The 24386-nt window shown below is 35.8% G+C and overlaps 4 protein-coding genes across 6 annotated transcripts; 2 read left to right on the forward strand and 2 right to left on the reverse strand.

The window, feature by feature from the left end:
• Positions 1-925: 925 nt before the first annotated feature.
• LOC120632581 (uncharacterized serine-rich protein C215.13-like) lies at positions 926-4042 on the reverse strand. The gene is made up of 2 exons (XM_039902493.1): positions 3681-4042; positions 926-2325 (listed from the first exon to the last, which is right to left on the reverse strand). Exons 1-2 carry the CDS (start codon positions 3868-3870, stop codon positions 1445-1447), a joined length of 1071 nt encoding a protein of 356 aa, XP_039758427.1. The 5' UTR covers positions 3871-4042; the 3' UTR covers positions 926-1444.
• LOC120632576 (protein ALP1-like) lies at positions 1045-3679 on the forward strand. The gene is made up of 2 exons (XM_039902477.1): positions 1045-1352; positions 2452-3679. Exons 1-2 carry the CDS (start codon positions 1072-1074, stop codon positions 3326-3328), a joined length of 1158 nt encoding a protein of 385 aa, XP_039758411.1. The 5' UTR covers positions 1045-1071; the 3' UTR covers positions 3329-3679.
• Positions 4043-4670: 628 nt separating the features above from the next.
• Positions 4671-6985, reverse strand: LOC120632564 (elongation factor 1-alpha). 2 transcript variants are annotated; one of them, XM_039902465.1, is made up of 2 exons: positions 6806-6928; positions 4671-6250 (listed from the first exon to the last, which is right to left on the reverse strand). In XM_039902465.1, the coding sequence occupies exon 2, from the start codon at positions 6237-6239 to the stop codon at positions 4848-4850; it is 1392 nt and encodes a 463-aa protein (XP_039758399.1). In that variant the 5' UTR covers positions 6240-6250; positions 6806-6928; the 3' UTR covers positions 4671-4847. The 2 variants fall into 2 exon arrangements, with proteins under 2 accessions (XP_039758399.1, XP_039758390.1); XM_039902456.1 differs by having other exon boundaries at positions 4672-6250; positions 6883-6985.
• Positions 6986-8109: 1124 nt separating this feature from the next.
• LOC120635054 (FERM domain-containing protein 5) lies at positions 8110-21754 on the forward strand. 2 transcript variants are annotated; one of them, XM_039905967.1, is made up of 13 exons: positions 8110-8171; positions 8287-8377; positions 9606-9710; positions 10470-10512; positions 10649-10825; positions 12282-12382; positions 13636-13776; positions 14645-14797; positions 15765-15853; positions 17044-17179; positions 18835-18916; positions 19705-19875; positions 20896-21754. In XM_039905967.1, the coding sequence occupies exons 2-13, from the start codon at positions 8288-8290 to the stop codon at positions 21237-21239; spliced, it is 1632 nt and encodes a 543-aa protein (XP_039761901.1). In that variant the 5' UTR covers positions 8110-8171; position 8287; the 3' UTR covers positions 21240-21754. The 2 variants fall into 2 exon arrangements, with proteins under 2 accessions (XP_039761901.1, XP_039761895.1); XM_039905961.1 differs by having other exon boundaries at positions 8110-8377.
• The last annotated feature ends 2632 nt before the right edge of the window (positions 21755-24386 follow it).

The following is a 24386-nucleotide window of genomic DNA, read 5'->3' on the forward strand; positions in this document are numbered from 1 at the left end:
TTAGTTTTGTTGATTTAATGACTGCTTTTATCTCATTAATAAAAGTGATATTTATTGTTATTTATTAGAATTTCATTCTACTACATAGTTACCTTCCTAGTGAAAAAATATAAATAAAAGTGGATGATTGTTAAGGGTAGTTCCCTTAGCAATCATCCACTTTTATTGATTACAAAAGCTGTCTTTTGACAATGAAAGAAAGCATGACTTTGATTTTCATTTTAAATTAAATGTTATGTTCATTTCCAGTATTAGTAATCAAGATATGTGTGGCATTTCAGACAAAACCATAATTAATTTATTTAAAGACATTTAATGAATAAATATACTATGACAATACACACATTGCCATCTAGCCCCAAAGTAAGCGTAGCTTGTGTTATGGGTACTGAGATAGCTGATGAATATTTTTTTATTAATATAATACACATAAATACTTATAATATACAGATAAACACCCAGACACTGAAAAACATTCATGTTCATCACACAAACATTTTCCAGTTGTGGAAATTGAACCCACAACCTTGGACTCAGAATAGGTCAGTAGTCAGGAAATGTAGGCTTTACTTTTAATTAGTTTTAAATGCACTTTTGATCCCTCTCAGTAGGTAGTGTTAGGAAGGCAGATTCTGTAGTGAAGAAGCTCTGCCGATATCACTGATAATATCTTAGTTTCATTTCATATTCCATACCAGTTTGTCTTACTTTCCTTTAAACTCAAATAAAAACAAATTTAAATTGGTACCAGGCCACCTTGTCAATGGTAGGTGCGGCTGCTACCAGTGCCGAGCAGGCCAAGAGGCGTAAATATGAAAACCTGGATAGCAGCTTAATTATTGTACCTTTTGGAGTAGAGACTTTGGGAACGTGGGGTCCAGAGGCAAGAGCCCTTTTCAAAGAATTAGCTTTACTATAAAATATAAGTGTGGTTTTACAGTGACGCTTACTGTCCGCGCGGGTGGTAAGCGCGCGGATGACCCGCTCGAAACTATAAAACTAGTTTAAAGCTAGTCGCGCGGTTAGCCGCCTCGTACAGTCGTGATCGGTTTGCCGGCTCATACAGTCGTGATGAGACTTCTCGTATTTATTATACTATATTACTTATGGAAAAAAAGGCAACGACGACGACGTATACAAGTACATCCTTACAATGCCACTAGATTGCTGAGAGGCGCGTTCTCTACATCGTTTGCGGATTTAAGAGAACATAGTGACAAGTTCTTTAAACATTTTCGTCTGTCTATAACAACATTTAATGAATTACTCTGCAAGATAGAACATAATTTAAAAAGATCAAGTTTACGTCGAGCACCTATAGAACCAGTTGAAAAGTTGGCGATTACCTTAAGGTAAGTGGCATGAAAAATACTATTTAATTTTTAGTAATTACTTTATTTAGAAAATTTAAACAATCAAAAAAACAAAACTCGTTGAAATGTAATTAATAGAAATTGTCGTTTTCTGATGCAATATTTGGAAAGTGCTGTATTTCTTCACAGCTTTGCTGAACAGAATTATTGACTGTTGAATGAGGATCATATTGATTTGCTGTTTGATAGCCTTGCTGAGTGGTGGTACTAGACATTGATTCGTTGACTGGTAGCGTTTGGTTTGAAAAATATGATGAATTGGTTGCACACATTACAGAAGAATTAGAATCATTTTCTGGTGACATGACGGTGTAATATTGACTTGCTGATTGATAACCTCGTTGCGTAGTAGTATCATTAGAATGATTGGTTGTTGATGTTGTAGTAGAATTTGAGTTATGTTCTGGTGACAAGATGTTGGACGTCGACGTAGTGCCACTTGAAGTTGGCGCGGAGAGATCCATGGCGATTTGCAATACTTTGGAACGAAATAATAGTTTTTTATAACTGTTAAAAGATTTTAGTATTGGACCTAGAGAATTAAAAAATGACAAATCGTCAGAGCTTATGTCTGGCATATTTTTGTCTAACAAATCTACCAACTTTTTCTCAAACGCGGAGTTCTCTTGTACCCGTTCATGTTTCCTCTTCCGAGTCCATGTTGGTTTATCTTGGTCAGCCACCGGAGTAGAACTGTTTTGAGAAGAGCCAGAAATTTCGTCGTTATTTACTACGTGAGCTATTGTTTCAGATGAACTTGATTGTTCATTAATGTTGTACATAGATTCTGAAACTTCGTTTTCAGTGATACGATCAAGAAAGTTTAATTCTTTGAAATAAATGTATTTTGTAACGGTTTTTGCCCCGCTACCAGATGGTGCTTTTTTCATATTAGCTTTGGTTTTGAAATATCCATCTCTTGCAGATTTCCATCTTTGACGTAAAAGCTTATCTGAAACAAAAAAAAATTGGCAAAAATAATATTTTGTGTATCACGCCTTCTCACTTGTACTTTTTATGAATCCTTTCCTACTTGGAACTTTCTACTAGTTCTAATAATTATATATATTTTTTTCAGATTCTTAGCTACTGGGAACACTTACTCCGATCTACATGTCACATACAGAATGGGCGTTACTACTATAAGCAAAATCGTCAAGGAAGTTTGCTGTGAGATATGGGAAAAACTACGCGAAGAATGCATTCCTCAACCGACAACGCAAATGTGGCAACGTATTAGTGCAGAGTTTGAGATGTATGCAAACTTTCCTAACTGTTGTGGGGCAATAGATGGTAAACATATACGCATAGTTAATCCCGCAGGTGGAGGGTCAATGTTTTACAATTACAAACATTTTTATTCTATTGTCCTTCTGGCAATGTGCGATGCCAACTATTGCTTTACTTATGTCAACATTGGTTCTTGTGGGAAAAACTCTGATTCCACCATATTCCAAAACAGTGTACTATTTCAACAGTTAGAAAGAAATAATTTAAGGTTACCGGCTCCAAAGTACCTGCAAGGATCTAATATTGTGGCACCTCATATAATAATTGGTGATGGTGCATTTGGCATATCGAACTATGTGATGAAACCTTATCTTCGAAATGATATGAGCCACAAACAGAAGATATTCAATTACCGTCTAAGCCGTGCCAGAAGGTACATAGAATGTACATTTGGAATATTATCAAACAAGTTTAGAGTGTTTCACACTCCAATGAACGTGAGCTTCTCCAACGCAAAAACTATAGTTAAAGCTTGTTGCGTATTACACAATTTTATCAGAGTGCGAGACGGCTACAATGGAAATGACTTATTAAGCATTAGTGGTTTGATTGACATGAATCTTCAGCCAGTTTCTAGAACAGGAAACACACTACGCGAAGTGTTTGCCGATTACTTTATATCGCCTGCTGGCAGTGTTTCGTGGCAAGACAGACAAATATTCTAGAGGTACCTACCTAGTACCTATTTGAAAGAACTTATTAGTGGAATTGAATTCATTGTCGTCCTTTCAAGTATAGACTATAGTGATGATTCATAGTCATTTATGACTAATCTAATGTGTTTTTTCTGCAAGTAAACCGTTGAAGAGTGTTCAAATCATCAAAAATCCACAATCTTATTTTTAAATCCATAAAGATAGTGCTCCAACAAGTAAAATTGATCAATTTACCTTATCTTACCCTACATATCGATTGAAATCTTACCCTACATATGTTTAACGACGACTTTTATACCAACATAATATAAATTTTATATTATAAATGTAATTGATAAAAATACAAATTTTATAAACATACCTTTGTCTTTCTTTATGTAATTTTCTCCAAAGATTGCTTCTCCAACTTCTTCCCAAGCCTTATTTTTTGCGTCTTTGTTTTTGTATAATTCGTTCGATGGATCCCACAGCAACGGTCGAAAGCGAACTTCTTCAATCAATCGACCCGTATCGATATAATTCGCATTCATTTTGGCGACGACGGTACGCATGCGCGCGTCCGACCGGCGAGACTGTGCAACGCACACTGAACACAATGACTCCTCGCCCGCACGCGGTTGAAAAGCGCGGCTGAATTGCCGTCAACGCGGGCCATCCGCGTGACTATGTAATGATCCATGAGACGCAAAGCTCGTGGCCCGCGACGCTTACCAACTGCGCTGGCGAAAGCGTCACTGTAAAACCACACTAAGCATTACTGAAGTACTCTTGTTTAGCAGCAATTAAATAATGTAGGCAGTTTTACTATGTACTACATAGGTACTAAAATAATCATAACGTTGTTTTTGAGAGCACCTGCCTAAAAAGTAAGAATAGAGGGTTAACCTATCTATAACTGGCAAACAGTACAGTACAATGACTTACAGGAAATTAGTTTGTTTACCTATGGAACTTAGTAGACACCCACCGCTATTCCACCCTCAGATCACAAATCACTTCTTGCTATAAAATATGATGAAAGATTTGTCTATATTTGCAGGCATACAGTTTAATTAATTAAATAGAGCCTAACCCCAACATTGAGTAAGTACGAAGTAAATTCTCAAAGTAGGACATTTTAGTTTGATAATGCAATTAAACACATTTTTCATCTACCAATTTTAATGAAATTTTTCTGAATGTTTGACTTTAATAAAAGCCAGTTATTATTTCTAAATATTCAAGTTTTTAAGAATTTAATTACTACAGATAAGGTTGTGCATTAAATAAAAAATAACAAACATAAATAAAACCATGTTTATTATTACTGGAGGCTACCTTTTATTCTATGAATTTACATTTTAGTTGTAGTCATAACAAAATATTTAGATATATGTATAACCTTATAAATTATAAAATAATGTTACAGTATAAGCCATGTAAAAAATATAGAAAAGGAATGAGTTTGTAGCCCTTTTTTCCTTCTGAACACCTTTCGGTGAATGAAGTATCGCAGTTGAATAAAGAATTTAGCTGTTAACAGCACTAGCTACTTTTTGCCCTTAGTGGCCTTCTCGGCAGCTTTAGTGACCTTGCCACCACCAGCTTCCTTGAAGTTGACACCCTTGATGACACCTACAGCAACTGTCTGCCTCATGTCACGCACGGCAAAACGACCAAGAGGTGGGAACTCCTGGAAGGCTTCGACACACAGAGGTTTGGAGGGGACAAGGTTGACAATGGCGGCGTCACCAGATTTGATTGATTTGGGATTGTCTTCAGTGGATTTACCAGAACGACGGTCTACTTTCTCTTTGATTTCAGCGAATTTGCAGGCAATGTGGGCTGTGTGGCAATCCAATACAGGTGTGTAACCGTTTGAGATTTGACCAGGATGGTTGAGAACAATGACTTGTGCTGTGAAATCAGCAGCTCCCTTAGGTGGGTTGTTCTTGGAGTCACCAGCAACATAACCACGACGCAATTCCTTGACTGAAACGTTCTTGACGTTGAAACCAACATTGTCTCCGGGCACAGCCTCGGAGAGGGCTTCGTGGTGCATCTCTACAGACTTAACTTCAGTGGTGATGTTAGCGGGAGCGAACACAACAATGGTACCAGGCTTAAGGACACCAGTTTCTACTCTGCCTACTGGCACTGTACCAATACCACCGATTTTGTAGACGTCCTGAAGGGGAAGTCGCAGGGCCTTGTCAGTGGGACGTGCTGGGGGCAAGATAGCGTCCAATGCTTCAATGAGGCATTTGCCTTCAGCCTTACCCTCCTTACGCTCAACTTGCCATCCCTTGAACCAGGGCATCTTGGTGGACGGCTCCAACATGTTGTCTCCGTGCCAACCAGAAATGGGTACGAAAGCGACGGCAGCTGGGTTATAGCCGATTTTCTTGATGTAGGAGGACACTTCCTTCTTGATTTCCTCGAAACGGGGTTCACAGTATGGGGGCTCGGTGGAGTCCATTTTGTTGACGCCCACAATAAGCTGCTTGACCCCAAGGGTGAAAGCGAGCAGAGCGTGCTCGCGGGTCTGGCCGTTCTTTGAAATACCGGCTTCGAACTCACCAGTACCGGCGGCGACGATAAGCACGGCACAATCGGCCTGAGAGGTTCCTGTGATCATGTTCTTGATGAAATCTCTGTGTCCGGGAGCGTCGATGATGGTGACGTAGTACTTGGCAGTCTCGAACTTCCACAGAGCGATGTCGATGGTGATACCACGTTCGCGCTCAGCCTTCAGTTTGTCCAACACCCAGGCATATTTGAAGGAACCCTTACCCATTTCCTGGGCCTCCTTCTCGAACTTCTCGATGGTACGTTTGTCGATACCACCACATTTGTAAATCAAATGTCCTGTGGTGGTGGACTTGCCGGAGTCAACGTGTCCGATGACGACAATGTTAATGTGAATCTTTTCCTTGCCCATTTTTGGTTAGTCTAGAAAAGAAAAAAAAACAACCGATTAGAATAATGATTGTTATGACCGAACAAAACAGCAGGATTTCTGTTGCACTTCCACAAGGTCGTTGTCTCATGCGCGAATTTATGTTACCGGCAATATGGCTGCCGCATGGCCGCCTCGCCCTATAATGACATTTCACAATGGATGTCGGCCATTACGAGCACGGTAAAATAAATCATTGATACACAAGAAATATATAAGAGATATTATTAGATTACTGATATTCATAGCAAAAAATGTACACGTAAAGAACATTTAGGTTCATCAATATGGGGAATCACTACCACGTGGTGACATGTGCCGGTAATGTATGACGCGTAAGCAAGTAGAAAATCAAAGATCGAAGCAGAATCACACGCCGGTTGTAATGCTAACAAATGAATACTAATTGATTGCACTTTTATAAAACTTCAATTAGCAAAAACTAAGATGAAACAAAGACTTATGGTCAAATTTACACCATATTTCCGGCAAAGAATCCTAGGCGATGGAAATATTTAAAAATGGTGAAAACAATTCTTAATACTAACACTATTTTCTTAGTTTAGAAAGGAAATCTAATTCACTTGGGGATTTGGCACTTCACTTAATTCCTCTTGACACTCACCACGGATAGCGTGTATTATCCGAGAAAGACTCCAACAGAATGGACGAGAAATGGTTTTTCTTTCGCCTGGAAGAAAAGGTTCATAGTCACTTCCGGTAAATAGTGTGGCGATATTCTATTTTAAATTACCCTGTATTTCTATCTTAATAGACGTCAATCTATACAAATAAATAAAGTTGGAGTTGGTTTGTAATACCAAAATAATAGCTTGTTACTAAATTTCACTCTTAAAAGCAAACGATAAAGCGATTGGTTTATAAGTAGTCAGGTTTTGACGACATTCTTAGCGCAGCGGTGAGTGCCATGGTTTTTGTCGGAGGTATTTGGTATGGTAGATATATATTTGAGAATCAATAATTCGGAATTTACTCTGATCTGGTCTGGTCTGGTAGTTAGCCACAGCCAAAGTCTTTCTTTGGCTGTGGCTAACTACCATACTACCGTCAAAGACTTGCCGCTACACAATTTAGCGTTCCAGTACGATGTCATGTAGAAACCGATAAGGGTTATGGGTTAAATATAACCATAGTCCCTAATAGAAGATTGATGCCCGTATAGAAGCTGGCTAACCTGAGCCAGCTTCTATACGGGCATTGTGGCTTTGTCCTTTTTTTAATATTACTAGCTTAGTCCACGTAAGGTGGCTATATATAAAACTTTCTACATTTTAAAGATGGGCCTCATCTGTATTTTGTAGTATTTATAAAATCAAAGGTACAGAAAGTATCAAAAATCATTTAAGGAAAGACGAGGAAAGCAAATTTCCTTACACAAACGTTTTATTTTTAACGTTGACAACACCTGCAGTTGTCTAACGTCATAACCTGATTTGCGTTCGAAAACCTTATGTTGCTACTAATTAAATGAGTATTTTATTATAATTAATTAATTTATTGAATTATTTATAAATTTAACTTATCAATCTAAAGTTGAAAAAACCGCAAGAGTTACCTGCATTACGTATTAAAAGTGAACTTTATCTATCAAAAGACTATTGCGCATGACTCAAATCGATCTATAAATTGAGACCGAATGATTTTGGTATGGTGTGGTGGTATGTATCATCTTTGGATTTATTACTTTACCATTCTAACATAGAGTATTTGATTACTCCAAAGGAAGAATGAGTGATAAATTCACGAATGGATTTTCAAAAACCATTCTGTTCTGTTGTCTCTGACCTAACTCTTTAATTTGTGTTTTCAAATTGTCAAATTTCGACGAAAATAAGGAAAAAATTAAAACGTCGGCTTTCGTTCTGCTATAATATAGCAAAAAAGGGAGAAATCGTAATGAATGATTCATTTCAAATCCAATTTGAGTCCTTTTAAAATGTTTAGCTAACATAGTCTCAGAAAGTTAGTAAGCAATCGAAGACCGAAATACATTATTCAGTGTTTTCAGCATGTTTAAAAGTAGAGGCGATAGCAATATCGTTTATAAATGCACTGTACGGTTACTAGAAGATACAGAAATATTAGAATGTGAATTCCATGTGAGTATATATAATTTACACCATATGAGCCCTATCAACAGAAATTGATTTTAATACTCAGTATGATTTTTTAAATTTCTACTTCAACATGATCTCACAGTTTAAATATAATTTTCGCTACAGATTGCTTGGTTTGTCATTATTAAGTCTTACAACTTTTGCTTATAAGGTTTTGTTCTGTGCTATGTTTATTATTTATGAAGCATTTATGGATACTTTTTCAGTCAAGAAATACTTAATGATTTCATAACACAACCTGTGTGTACACCGGACATATATTGACAATATACAGTGCTTTATATGCATGGACACTTTGTATAAGATATACAAATATATAGCTCTTTTTCTTTCTTTTCTCCTTGTTATATATTAATTCTTCCTCATGTATATGCTTAAATGTGTGACATCCTCGAAATTCACTATCAAGTTAATTCAATTTTGTTATAGTAACAAGTGTTTATCTACACAATAAAATATTAATGAGTAATAAAGTCACACAACAACAATACAAACTACCCATGTACAAACTGTACTGAGGTGGAAAAAAACTAAAATAAAAAGCAACATCACTACAGAACCTGATTCTTAACATTTTCATGTTCACATAACTTGACAGGAACAGTTCTATCATAATTATCATTAACAGTATATTAACCTTATGCTTACGAGAGAAGTCTAGAGCAGACTACACTGCTCCAATGTTGGCTAGTGGGATTTAAGTATTCTTACATGTTAGTAATAATCAGGATAATTGGCTTACCATGGTTTCTAAGGTCTATGACAATTTGACGCTGACAATTACCTAACTAGAGCTGGAGGATGTAATGAGAGGGGTGTTTACCTGTAGACACTAGACATAGATCTCTTTTTGGGGATCTCACAATCTACGATTTTGTGCTGCTCGTATCCAGCTACTGTCGTTGACAGCGACACATTGCCTAGTGAGGGGGGGACAGCGACACATTGCCAGAAAAAACCTGACAGTTCTTGATCCAATAAGGAAATCTTAACCTGGAACTCACAATCAGTAGTGGAATATGTTGAACCACTAGACCATATCAGTTACAGTTTCACCTATATTAATTGCATAGGTTTGTATGTGGAGTGTGTTCAATGGGTCAGCTAACCAATTGGCCAAACCAGTAACTGTTCAAGATAGTTCAAGCCTGGCATTAAAGTGCTTTTAATAATGTTACATTACTGATTTTTACTTTTCTATTTTTTCCAGCCCAGCTATAAAGGTAAATTTCTTTTGGAACATGTATGTCAACAATTGAATCTCACTGAGACAGATTATTTTGGGCTGCGCTATGTTGATGCAGGAGGTCAGAGGGTAAGTACTTGCTCAGATATTCTCTTCATATTTCTTTTGTATGATTTATTTGTATATCATCAAAACTTAGGGCATTAACATGAAAATAAGTAATTTTAAGAAGTAGAATACGAAAGGCTTTATTGCTTAGTAGCTATTCCTGCCAAGCAACCTCAGGATTAGTAAAAAAGAATGGTAGGTGTATTTATATTAAATACATACATACAAACAAATACATATTAATAAATTGTACATGTAATAATTTCAATCGATGGCAAAATAATATTTTTGAGTTCTCACACACATTAGTAAGGTAGTAAAGATATAGCTTTGAAAAATGACATATTTTAAAGTCTTGCCTCTTAAGGCCCTATATGCCTGGACTGACAAAACAAATAATAGGGGTATCAGTACAAAAGTAGGTATACTTAGGTGTACTTATAATAAAAACAATTATACTTGGTACTTGGTACCTAGGTACTAAAATACTCCAATATCCAAAATAAAAAATATGAGAATATGTTTAAATGGTAGGCAGTGTATTTATGTATGTATGTATGAAGTGCAGTGATGTGAGGTGAAGCATACATACAAGCAATATCTTAAATTAGAGATGACAACACTACATAGTGATGAGGCCTCCATATTGTACCTTCTCTTTTATTGTATTTGTTTTTTTTTCTTCTTGTGTACAATAAAAGTATTCATGCATTCAATTATACATTCATTAAATAATGCTTAATAAAATAAATATTTAACACAACCTTTTTACATTTTCAGCATTGGTTACATTTAGCCAAGTTAATATTGAAACAAGTAAAAGGTAAATATTATTTTTATTTTACTATACTTATTTATATTGATTGGTGAAGCTGTGATAGGAGTGGTTACACACATGTTGATATGATGATTTGTATTAATAAATAAATGTTTGAATTATGTTTGTTCTGTTATTACAGATGCATCACCAATACTGTTTAGCTTCCGAGTCAAGTTTTATCCACCAAATCCCCTGTTGCTAAAGGAGGATGTGACAAGATTCCAGATATACCTGCAGTTGAAAAGAGATCTTCTACATGGGAGATTATATTGCACGTCCAATGAAGCTGCTATGCTTGGTGCACTTATTATACAAAGTAAGTATCTTACACACTAGCTAATGCTGCTGACTTCATCTGCGTTTATGTTCGGTTTTGAGAAAAACCCAATGTCCCCCTTTTCTCCTGTATTCAAAATTCTCACCACTAGTTTATTCAAATATTTTACTTCAAAACATGCAATGCTTATAAACAGAGCAAAACTTTGCAGAGGATGCAAGGAAACCTGCTTTGTGCCGCCCTGAGGCATAGTCAAAAATATCTTTATTCAAGTAGCATAGGTGTCAAGCACCCATATTTATTTCTTTATAATCTTTGCGGCAGAAATAAACATTGTGGTAGTACTGACCCAGACAAAAAGCTCTACTGCTACTAAAAGTGCTTATGCTTGGGCTTTCTACCATTGCATTTAATTAGACATACATTGACGATTAAAAAATAAATTTACAAAACTAAATGCCAATCATATCAAAATAATACTGCTTTAAGCTATGGTAGTAAGCGCCCTGGTGGGACAGAACTTGGGTGTTTTGTAATTAAAAATATGTAAATTTAAGTAAATAATCATACGACTATTTGATTTCCATAATAATATTATGCAATAGATTAATTATAACTCATTGAACTTGTGAGTCACTCATAAGAAATGTTGTGCAACTTTTATATAGTTGCATTGGATGAGAACATCGATAAATTAATAATACCACTGTATTTTTGATACTTAATTATATAGATGTACTAGCGGATCGCCATCTTTCGGGCTGATTTGTGAATCTAAATCACCCAGGGTGCCACCCATACCAAAAAATTCTTTCAAATCGGTCCAGCCGTTTAGGAGGAGTTCGGTCACATAAACATGCACACCAGAAATATATATACATAAGATTTTAAAGATCCATTGTTCTAAATTACAATTACACAAAAAAGATATTGTGCAATTTAAATTTATTGCGTCACTGGGACTACATAGAGGATTAACGATATTTGGTGTTCAAATACATCAAATATTGTTGTATGTTACTCCATCCTTCAATTAACTCTATGCCAAAAATCAAGTGGTTGCTTAGTTTGGACGTAAAGGAAGGTCAAACAAACAAATGCACAAACACACTTTCGCATTTATACTATAAGTATGGATATGAATAATGTGTATTGGTACATTAAACCAGTTTTGCATGGAAATTTTGCAAAATATTTTCTTATCTCTTCTATGGTTATTACTTGATGGCCAATTGGCGCAGTGGGCAGCGACCCTGCTTTCTGAGACCAAGACCGTGGGTTCGATTCCCACAACTGGAAAATTTTGTGATGAACATGATTTTTTTTCAGTGTCTGGGTGTTTATCTGTATTTTTTAAGTATTTATGTAAATTGTTCATAAAATTATTAATCAGTCATTTTAGTACCCATAACACAAGCTACGCTTACTTTGGGACTAGATGGCGATGTGTGTATTGTCGTACTATATTTATTTATTTCTTTCTTTATTTTCTTAGTTGAGCTTGGTGACTATGACCCGAGCATACATGTGGGGAACTATGTGACAGAGATGAGGCTTTTATTGAGACAAACCGATGCAATCGAATCGAGAATACAGGTAATATTGTTAATATATTAATTAATTTTAATTCGTTTTTTTCACCTACACTTGGAGGGATATAAATTAAATATAAAAAAAAATATTTTTTTATTTGATAGACACCAATATAAAAAGCATTGGCAGTTATTCAGTCTTAAGGTGGTAGCGGGCTAACCTGTTATTGTTATTTGTTATGGCAATTAAATTAAATCCAATGTCTCTGATCGCTTTCTTCACGGCTTCGTACCCTCAACTTCTTATAAGTGGAGAGGTAAAATTCAGAAATCATAAACTTCTAAATTAACCCTGCCTGGGGTTTAACCTGCGACCTCGAAATAACAAGATCAAAGTTCACACCACTGTCTCAGGAAGATTTTCTTTTCGATTTATTTTTTTATAATATAAACTATAAATACCTTAATCAAAGTACAAATAAAAATATAATGCAAAATAGTTTATATAGGAAACACATATAAACTGTTTTGCATTATATTTTTCACAACTGCATATACTATTTGCTTTAGAGAGTAAGAGGCAATGTATTTTAAAAATTACAATAAAACCGTTACAAAACTGTTAACTGTTACAAATATTTTTCTTATGTCAAATATCAATTCGTGTGCTCGACGCGGCATCGTACCAGGACGATAAAGTCCTTCCATTACAAAATAACAGTGTTTCAGGGAGATTTTCTGTAACAAATATAACTTGAAATCCCTTCATCTAAATGCAGAAAATATAGGAAACTTTTTTTGTTTGGTAGGAGGCTTCGGCCGTGGCTAGTTAACACCGTACTGTCAAAAACGTGCCGCTAAGCTATTTAGTGTACCGTTACGGTGTGGCTAATTTGTAGAAGAAAAATAAACTAATATAAATAATTGAACTTTCTTGCATTTTATTCACATTATATTAATGTTTGCGGTGATAGCCCAGTGGGTAGTACTTCACTTTCGGGGAGCCGAGTTCGAATCCCAGCATACATCTCTTAACTTTTCTAAGTTATGTGCGTTCTAAGCAATTCAAATATCACTTGCTTCAGCAGGGAAGGAAAACATCGTAACGAAACCAGCATGTCTAAGAGTTCTCCATAATGTTTTCAAAGGCGTGTGGAGTCCAATCCGCACTAGGCTAGCGTTGTGTTAACTACGGCTTTAACCCTTTCTCATTGTGGGAGCCGTAACCTGTAGAAGGCCGGTAATAGGTTGATATGACGATGATATTAACATTTTAAAACTTTTTAGAAACCATCTTCCCTTGATTTTATTTCACAGGAGTTGCACAGAGAGCCCGTGGAAGGGACGCCGGGGGGTACGGGAGGTGTTAAGGGTATGACCACACAGGAGGCTGAGCAGACATTTCTCAAAATCGCCTGCCAGCTTGATACCTATGGTGTGGACCCGCATCCTGTTAAAGTGAGTTCTCATTTATGAATTATAAGTTTATTGTAAGGGATCGGTTGATAGATGATTTTGCTTATACAACGTGTAACCGAATGACGAAATAATGTTGAAGGATGCATAAGTATATTTCATAAGGAATCAACCTGTAGAAATATTAAATCAAAAGAAGCATATTTATTTTTGCATACAAACGAATTCAAAACATTCTAGGTGTTTACTTATGACAACCCTATTGAAGGTAAAAGATCGGCACGCGCATAATACCTACGCTACGCGAGGTGAGACTCCTATCTATTAGGTATAGATAGGAGTCGAATGATTTTAATTTTGCATGTTATGTCAGGGTTGTATCTGATTTCTTTCAGTAAAAACTATGCCAGTGGTTTACTCAAAAACTAATAGGTTTTCGGTTTCACATATAAGTCTCAGAGACAGTACATAATGTACGTCTAAAGCCTGAGAAGTATAACAGTATAGAACAGTATTTCGTAATTCTATTATTAAATGCGAATTCATATCTTTCATATTTATAAGAAGAGCACTGTCGCCTATAACACAGGTTTAGCTTAGGGACAGGTGATTTCTGTATATCCGTGTAAATTATAACAATAATATAAGTTACCTATTGTGCAGCTGTAATGTAACTTGTACCTATGTTTTATTAAACAGTAAACAATAATTATTATATTATATATTATTACAGTGAAAAGTATACAAGTTAGCACTTGTCCAGCTAGATGGACTACGGTCTAAACACTTTTCATTTTGAGACATGACCCATGCCCGTTAGTTTGCAGCTAAAGGGTTAATAGTAATGTTTATATTGATATGACAGGATTCCAAAGATTCTATTTTCTATTTTATATATTTATCGTTCTAGGATCACAGAAGTAACCAACTATACCTCGGTATCAACCACAGTGGCATACTGACGTTTCAAGGCAGCCGCAAGACTCATCACTTCAAATGGTCCGAAGTGCATAAGATCAATTTCGAGGGACGCATGTTTATAGTCCATTTAAATTACCCTGAAGTAAGTTATTGAACCACCACCTCTGCTCTTTCCGCTGGTGTCATACGAGGCGACTGAAAGAGTGTATATACGAGCAGTGGCGTGCACTGGGTTTCTAACCAGGGTATGCATACAGCAGGAAAATTGCATGAAACGGCAAAATTTCTCCTACTTTACGAGTTATATATCAATTTCAGGGTAGGCAGTGCTTTTATGCGTCTATGAAGTGCACGCCACTGTATACGAGTATATATATATTAGGGTGATCCAAAAATTTTTCTTTCGTTTTTTTTCCAAACAGGCTCAAAAGTAACTTTTGGGTGTAAAAATAATTCTGTGAAAAGATGAGCCCTTAATATTAATATTAAGATTGTCCTCATCGCATTTTTTTTTCCCGTAAGAATAACGTGGGAAAATATTTTTTTTGCTTCTTCTGATTTTTGTACCTTTCAAACGACTGATTGACTTATAAATCGCTGTTTAAATCTTTGTAGAACACGAACGAAAAAAATTGAACTATAAAAAAAATTTTTTTGGATTATCCTAATATATATGTATATAGAACGGGCAGCAAGATCCTCTGTGCTACTACAACTGTCTACTGTGATCACCAATCTGTCTTCCAGCATGGTGATTACGGGCAAAACTTCGATTTGGGAGACTTTTTAGTTCAGCATTGGACTGTAATAGGATATTGATGAAGTTATTGTAGATACCCCAACCCTGTTCACAAAAACATTTATAATTATCATTTTCCAGCGGGTATAATGTTTTTCCCATGGCAATGAAATCTTTATTTTTGACGTACGTACCAGATGGACCACTTGATGGTAAGTGGAGCAAGTGGAAAACCATTGCCTATACACACACTTTTTTTTAACACAACGTTGAACTGTTCTCCGAGCTACCTCTTTAGCTTCGCGACTCGTTTATCTATGGATCTCCTCATTAATAATAAATATTAATGTTATTCTATTTTGCTTTACAGAAAAAGCACACAGTTGGCTTCAAATGTCCGAGCGGAGCTGCGTGCCGGCACGTGTGGTGTTGCGCGATAGAGCAGATGCTTTTTTACACGTACGTACAACTGTCTCTAAGGCTCGTAGCATCTTCCTAATCAGACTTCTTAAGTCTGTTTATGTAATAAATAAGATTATGTTTACTAGTTTTAACTGTTTTTACTAGTTAAAACTAGTAAACATAATCTTATTTATTGCACCACCTACCTCTTTTCTTTGTTTTTTCCTTTTACGCCATTGGTTGCCTGGAAGAAATCGCTATGTAGCGATAAGGCCACCAAATTGTACTCTCTTGATATGTATTTATATATCTCTGTAACTACTTTTTTCTTTGGTTTACAATCAAAGTGTATTCATTCATTCATTCATAAAGTTATCTCTTATATATATTTCAACGAGGTACATACCACGGTAATATTCATATATAAACGTTAATATTATCGTGGTATCTACCCGTTGAACTATATTTAAGAAATGTTGATTAGCCACGAAAATCTTAAAGTTATCTCGCACGTGAAGGCTTATGCCAATGGGCATCATTTTCACAGAATTAAGAATGTACAGAAACCACGTACACGACTAATATTGAAGCATCAAAAACCACTCCACCCTACTAGTGTTTCCCGAAGAGGCGGTTAGTCTAGTAAATATTTTACCTCTAATGTTCTAAACGTTTACCATCAAATTAAAAAATATGGGAAAAAGTTTGTGATTTAGCAACATTTCGCGGGTTTGAACTGAGATGTGCGCGGGGCGTTTTCATTTTATTTGGACATAATGCATTTAATAACGTCCGAATGAGGATTTTGTATTTTCTTAATTCTGTGTATCTAATGATTTATATTTGAAGTGAGATTGGTATTTACAATAATGTACAGCTATAACTTCGAAAACTTCTGCGTAGTGCGTAAATCAAATATTTTGTCAGTTTAAACTATCAGTTGCTACTTTTTTTTGTGTATGATACCAAGATCAATAATCTTTAGCCATTGAACAAGGAATTACTAAAGTTCTCATTTGCCTATGACGTCACGAGTGCGACCATGACACTCGGCGAGCGTTTTGTGGGACATATAACAAAAAATATATAATTTATATCCATTAAACCTATAATTTCTCTAAAAATAAGATCTTTTTGGATACAGAAAAACTGTTTTCAAAATTAGTCATCATGCCTATGGCTGACCAACGCTGGTACCTACGGTGGCATCAAGTGGAGCCGGGATATAAACTAGTGGTGTTTTTCAGGTTACCCTCATCGTCGGACGCGTGCGTGTACTCGGGCGGCGGGTTGTTCTCTTGGGGTACTAAGTTCAAGTACGTCGGCAGGACGGAGCGGGAGATATTGGAGAGAGATGGACTTTTGAAGCCTAGGGATTCACAGGTTTGACCATATTTAATGAACTGACACATGTTTTTTTTTTAAGTAAGCTTAGGTAACATACTTTCAGTAATGTTTTTGAAGTAGCTAATTTTTTTTGGTGCTAGTTTAGTATGAATAGTAATAATATTTAATCAAAATAGATAGATAGATGGGAGGTCTTTATTGCACATACAGGAAAAAAAAAATAACAAAACAAAAGGTAAATAAATATATATGCGCAAAATATGTTTTTTGGTGCTAGTTTATATATGATGTATGAATAGTTATAATATTTAATCAAAATAGATAGATAGATATATGAGAAGTCATTATTGCACATACAGGAAAAAACAAAATGAACAAAACAAAAGGTAAATAAATATAAATGCGCTAAATATTTACAAAAAAAAATCCTGCTACTAAAAATAATATTTACAAAAGATATAAGCTTTTATAATGAACTTGACGTTTCAAAAAGTATAAATGAATATTGAATTGCGAGACATAGCCCTTAAGCTAAATCGGTCGGAGGCTTAATAGCTTCGCCTCAGGTCATGGACACAGGACACGTTGCAGGAAGTGCCACTCGCATGCCCTGCGAAGTGTTGGTATTTTTATATGCGATGGTTTCCACCTACTATCAGGTGGGCCATCTGCTTGGCCTGTCGATTAAAAAAAAAGACATTTTAAGTTTGACATAACTATAACAATATGCGCAGTGGAATTAAGTTATACCTTTCATTAAATAAAGACATATACTACGACAATACACACATCGCCATCTAGCCCCAAAGTAAGCGTAGCTTATGTTATGGGTACTGAGATAGCTGATGAATATTTTTTTTATGAATATAAAACACATAAATACTTTTAATATACAGATAAACACCCAGACACTGAAAAACATACATGTACATCACACAAACATTTTCCAGTTGTGGGAATCGAACCCACGACCTTGGACTCAGAAAGCAGGGTCGCTGCCACTCGGCCGTCAAATTGCAACAAATACAGGACGACTTTTTTGTACCATTTTTTTTGTGCTTCCCTTTAATTAACAGAGCATACAATTTATATTACATTATTCTTTTTCTACAATATCTGTGAGTATATTATTATAGTTATATATTTTTTGGTGCGATACAATCGCGTTGTAATAAATAAATAAATAAACTCCGCCAATACACACATCGCCATCTAGCAGCAAAGTAGTGTATTATGAGTGCTCAGATGACTGATGAATAGTTTTATGAATAATATACATAAATACTTAAAATATACATATAAACACCAAGACAATGAAAAACATTGAAAACCAAAGTCAAAGCCAAAGTCAAATATTTCTTTATTCAAATATGCACATATATGGCACTTTTGATGCGTACATTACATGTAAAATATAAAATAGAAGTAAGTTTATGGAGATAACTAAATTCGTCAACTTAAAACTAAAGCTATGAGGGTTCAAAACATTTATGTTTATCGTACAAACATTTTCCAGTCGTGGGAATCGAACCCACGGCCTTGGACACAGAAAGCAGGGTTGCTGCCCACTGCGCCAATAAGCCGTCGTTTACAATTAATTACAATTAATCGTTTTTTATTTTTACAATTAATAGCTTCAAAGAGTTGCCGCTCGGGTCTAAGGGCTAAGCTTTTATAATTTATTTTTGCAGGAAGAGGGATCCAGTACAGGCGGTAAGAGAAAGGCGTCAAGTGTTCCCGCTACACCATCAACGCCGATGACTGGAGATTTTGGTAAATTTACATTTTGGTTAAGTAAGGTGGACCCCGGGAAACCGGCCCCTGTCGAATTCGATGCCCACTGTAATCCGACATGTCGGATATAATTGAATATTTATTTTGTCAATCTTCGTTAAAATACATAACTAGCGGACCCCAACGCCATGTGTCGGGCTGATTTGTGAATCTAAACCATCCACAGTGCCACCCAAACGCATACCAAAAAATTCATTTAAATCGGTCCAGCCGTTTAGGAGGAGTTCAGTGACATACACACGCACACAAGAAATATATATTATACTAGCGGTCCCCAGCGCCATCTGTCGTGCTAATTTGTGAATCTAAACCATCTAGGGTGCCACCCAAACGTATACCAAAAAGTTCATTCAAATCTGTCCAGCCGTCTAGGAGGAGTTCAGTGACATGCACACGCACACAAGAAATATATATATAAAGATAAGATAAGATATATACAGGTTTTTAATTTGTAGGATTACAGAGGATTTCTTTACAAAAGGATTTGCTCTCCTAGACGTTGTGTTGGACTCCTAGACGGCTAGACCGATTTTGATGAATTTTTTTGTATGAGTTCAAGGGGATTCGAGGATGGCTTAGATTCACAATTTGTGGTCCTATGGAAAATGTTTGAAAAAATAATTATGCGCGGTGCGTAAAAAAATGTGATTAACGACAACTATCTTGCTCGCACGTACGCAGTACGCGTATTTACGCACGTGAAAAGTTATGAAACTTGCGTGCGTAAATACACAAGTTTTTTTTTTCTAATTGTTTGGCTATTTCAGGTTACAGTAGTCTTCCTAGATCAACTCACAGTGCACCGCTGGAGGAAAGTGGCACAGTTCCGGACCACGAGGTCTGCGATGGCGGTTGTCTACTCAGTGGCCCGACCGTGGACATAGCTCTGGCCTGCTGCGACCATCTCAGAGCTGTCACCGAGGAGCCAAAACCCTCAGGTGTGTTATCATCACAAACCTCAGGCTGCCAATGTCACACTGGGCTAGCACAGGCGGAAGTCAAAATTTATATCCCGCGGTTATATCCCCTATATCCCCGGTTATCCCCTGTCAAGGGATATAATTAACATGTCCACCTGTTAAAGCACTGGAACATGGAATAGGAGAAGTGTACCCCCGTTTTTGATTTCTCTATCATTTATTGATTATCATTTTTTTTTTCTAATAAAAACAATGCTTAAAAAAATATAAAACACGATTAAAAATTATAAGAAAAAACATCCACCCTCCGCTTTCGGGGCTTTTGAATGCCCAAGCAACCGGCGGTCAGGGCTCCAGAGTGAGGAACCTCCTCACATTACGCGCCGTTTCAAGGACTACTGCCTTCTGTGTCCGACCCTTGATCCAACAACCAAGCGAAAGCTTCTTAATCTTAAGATGTTGCTCGAAGCTTTTCGCGAGACTTGAAGACGAGATTGACTGAAATGACGATCGGAAGTTATCATTACACATATATTATTTGGATACAATTTCCACTTATGCGCCAGTGCTTTGAAAGTTGATAAAGCTGTCTCAGAAGATCAATTTTTTTTATCCTTTCCCCGGGGAGATAATTGTCTCCTGCCCATTCTGGTAGTGCTGGAGGTTTCCAAACATTTCTTTCTCATAGACAACATATAAAAAACTCACTGGTTTCGCCGGACCCCACTAATGGTCAGGAAATTTTTAGAACAAATCTGCTAGATACGCGATGATAAAAAAAAAAAGTTCAAAAACCGAGAATTTTTGAAGTCTTTTTGTCTTTTCGTTTGCAGAATTTGCGACTCTATAACTAGTGGCATAATACCAATTTTTGTATGACGTTATAATTAACCCTTAGCCCTCCCTATTTAAATGCCCGCAAGCGACTCCACGTTTGCGGGCATTCAAATAGGGAGGGCTAAGGGTTTACGAAAGAACAACACTAACTGAAGATCGTGTCTGACGCGTGTCGTAGATTAAAATTCGTCTTTTCCTCAGCCGCGTGTCCGGAGTACAGTGCGCGGGACCCCTTCGAGCATTCGTCGACAGAGTCCGCGGCGACCACACACGTGACATACGTTTCGCAGACGTCGCACGTCGCGGACGACTGGCGCCCGCCCGCCTTGCAACCCCCTCCGCGCCCCTTTAGCCTGCTTAGAGCGTTCGTGCCCTCCTTCTTGTTCGTATGGCTCTCTCTCGCTCTAGCCGCGTTACTCCTCTTCGAAACCGACTGGCCGGTACTGCGGCAACTGAAACGCAAACCGGAGTTGGTCTCCCTACGTCATCATTACTACACGCCCCTGAAGGAGTACATCAAGAGGAAGGTCATCGAACTTTTCTGATTGGACCGACGCAAAGTTGATTCGTGATAAATAGGTGCGTTATTGGGCCTATATTGTTACTGTGTATCGGTTTTGTGAATAAAAAATGTTTCTTCGTAGAGTGAGCTTTAAGACTAATTGGACTTTTTTCAGCAGAAACGACTTAAACCCTAATTAAATGAATTGTTTGTATCAAAAATGGTCCTGTGGGCAAGGCAAGTGTTTTTCAATCCGGTATCTTTTTACTAGATAAAATTATCAAAATGTCAGCTCAAACGCTGCTTTGAGTGGGTTGTGTCCTTTCTACTAAACTACGTCCTTTAAAAAAGTCTCGATGACACTTAAATATGTGTAATATAAAACTGGTAAGCAATACAACTAGCGTTGTAGTTTTTTCGTAACAAGTTTTATTCACGAAACCGAACGAGTCCTCTGACTTGTATTGTTGAATCTCGTTGGAACTGTTATGATGTATGCAATGCTATTCAAATAAGAATAGTTTGGTATGTGCCATGTGTTAATTTATTATATTTTTAGTTGCCAACTGTACCTAAATGTGTTAATTGAATTTTTTTTTAAACACCATGTATGTATATAGATGGTGTGGTAAAAAAGTTATGAAAAATATATATTTTTTTATTAGCTATACTTTATTTATACAATCATTGTGGTCGTCACAACCGATGGATATCAACGCTGGAGATGGTTCTTGTACAGTCTACGTGCTGTGACCAACGGCGTCCAGCGACCTTAGGGTACTGCGATACTGGGTCGCCGATCTAGCACCTTGGGGCTCAACGTCTATTGGTTCTCCGAGACGTGTGCTCCGCCCGTACTCTGAGCATAGCTCTCTCCAACGCTTTCTGAGCGACTTTATCGGTCATTCCATAGTAAGCGACCACGCTAAGCCATGGTTTTGCCCATAATGTAATTTGGGTTAATGTACAGTATTGTGATATTAAATTTTTTTTATTTATACTATTATTTTGCTTAAGTGTTATTACCATATGACATTTATTACTCAACTCATCCAGTACTAAATTACCAGTGACCATTTATTCTTACTTGAATAGTATTGAGATCTGTTTAAGAAACAATTAATATTTTTTACCAGAAAGTTATTGTTAACTAAGCGATTGAATGTAGTAAAGCTTTTACATAACAATATTGTGTAACGTAAAATATATAGCGTCAATTCTGAAGTGTCAAACTTTTGGACACGTTTTAAGGATTTTCTCCAATTTGCATTTAGTATAATAGCATTTATTGATATTTATATTTATTAAATAGTAACATATCTTTATTTATTGTAAAGATATATTTTATGTCCGCGCTTTTTACGTACAATTAGTTTTTAAGCTTGCAAAGTAATTGGGTACAAGTTTAAAGTGTAATATAGGGTGTTCTATAATTTATTCATTTATGAAATCCACATACAGGTTTAATCCTTTTGTAAAAAAAACTCTAATACTTGTAATTTATTTAAATATTCTCGTTTAGTAATTTTTTTCACATTGTATTTTGTGCATAAAAAACATGTACCCAATTCTCTATAACGCACATATTTTTCTGATTATATTTTTTCTTATTCAATTTTCTTAAGGCGAGCACAGATAGGGTAGTGATACCATTAATTTTTTATAAGGTCTTATATTTCGCACAATTCCATACAAATGACAATGGTCGTTATTAGATAAAGAAATACAGGTGGGATGAACGGTTTAAAGGCAGGTGCATTTATTTTATACCTGTATTCGCTGAGTTAACTGTAATTAATACTTTTTTTTTATTAGTGTACAGGTATGCACACCATTTGCAGTCGTTTGTTAAACTGAAATGTTATACATATATGTACTTAAAATATTGTCCTTGAAAAAATGTACAAAATAATCTTAGTACAATAACTTAAATATACTTAAAGTAGAGTAGAAAAACTATGTGTAAGTACTATACTACCATTTTTATCCAATACATGACGACAATATTTTAGCCAATAATAAAGGACTCAAATTCATGCGTGAAACATTTTCATTGGTCGTTACATAAGCGTGGTGGCGTCCACTGTAATAAGTGAGATAGAATGAGTCTCTTGTTATTGTAATTTAAATCTTAACGTAAAGCAACAAGGATTGTCTTGTGTTGTACTTTGTGGCTACAATCGTACTCTGTGCTAACGAATATTGTCGATGTATGTTTTAAAACTCGTAGTATTGTATGTGTTTATTGTTTTCAATGAATCTCAATTTTAATTGGTTACGCTTTGACATTTCAATATTTTATTTTTTGATATTTTTAATATTTTATTTTGTGACATTTTTAATATTTTATTTGTAGTCAGTTGTGCTTATTCTCTTTAAAAGGGCGTATATATTGTTTTTTCTTTAAATAAAATAAGTACTAATTTGCAATAATTAGAAAAAATATTACAAAACAGTTAGTTTTCTGCGTTTATAACTCTCCGTGTAAATTTAAAAGAAAAAAGTTAGACTATCGCTAGTAAAAACAAAATAATCTTTGATATTTGTCACAAAAATCGATATCTGAATCGCGATAAGATTTCATGGGCTTTTGTATTTCGTGAGAATATGTTTATTCGAAAAAGGAATTGAACTGAGAATTATTTATTATTGTTATAAATATGATATTTGTTTTCCTTGGTTTTGAAATTTTAATAAAATGTTAAATAAATTCTAAGCACTACTAGTTATATGTGCTAATTCGGTTTTACATAAATCAAAACTGACTCCTAAGAGTGTTGCCATCCTTATCTATCTTTTCAGATTTTTAAATAACAGTATCTTAAATACAATCAAACAATGAATTAGAATAAATAAATGCGATTACTTTATTTTATAGATTCAGTACATCAAATAATATTGAAAAATAATAACCATTTGTCAAAAATAAAGATTGAAATTCGATCGAATTTTAATTTATCAGTTTAGTATATTCTCCTTATTCTTCTAGTACCTCGAAGAATGTACTAAATTCCAAAACAAGGCTTCCCGTTTTGTCTCTCTCATTCATATTTTCAATTGTAAAACCGAATGAGCACAAACGCCTTAATAAGATGTGGTTACTAACATGTTAGCCTAAGACGCTTTCTACCTAGTCAGTTTGTACATAAATCTAGTTCTTCTAATTATTAATATAGAGTGTAATTTTGAC

This window comes from Pararge aegeria, chromosome 2 (genome assembly GCF_905163445.1).
Source record: "Pararge aegeria chromosome 2, ilParAegt1.1, whole genome shotgun sequence".
NCBI classification, from domain to species: Eukaryota; Metazoa; Arthropoda; class Insecta; order Lepidoptera; family Nymphalidae; genus Pararge; species Pararge aegeria.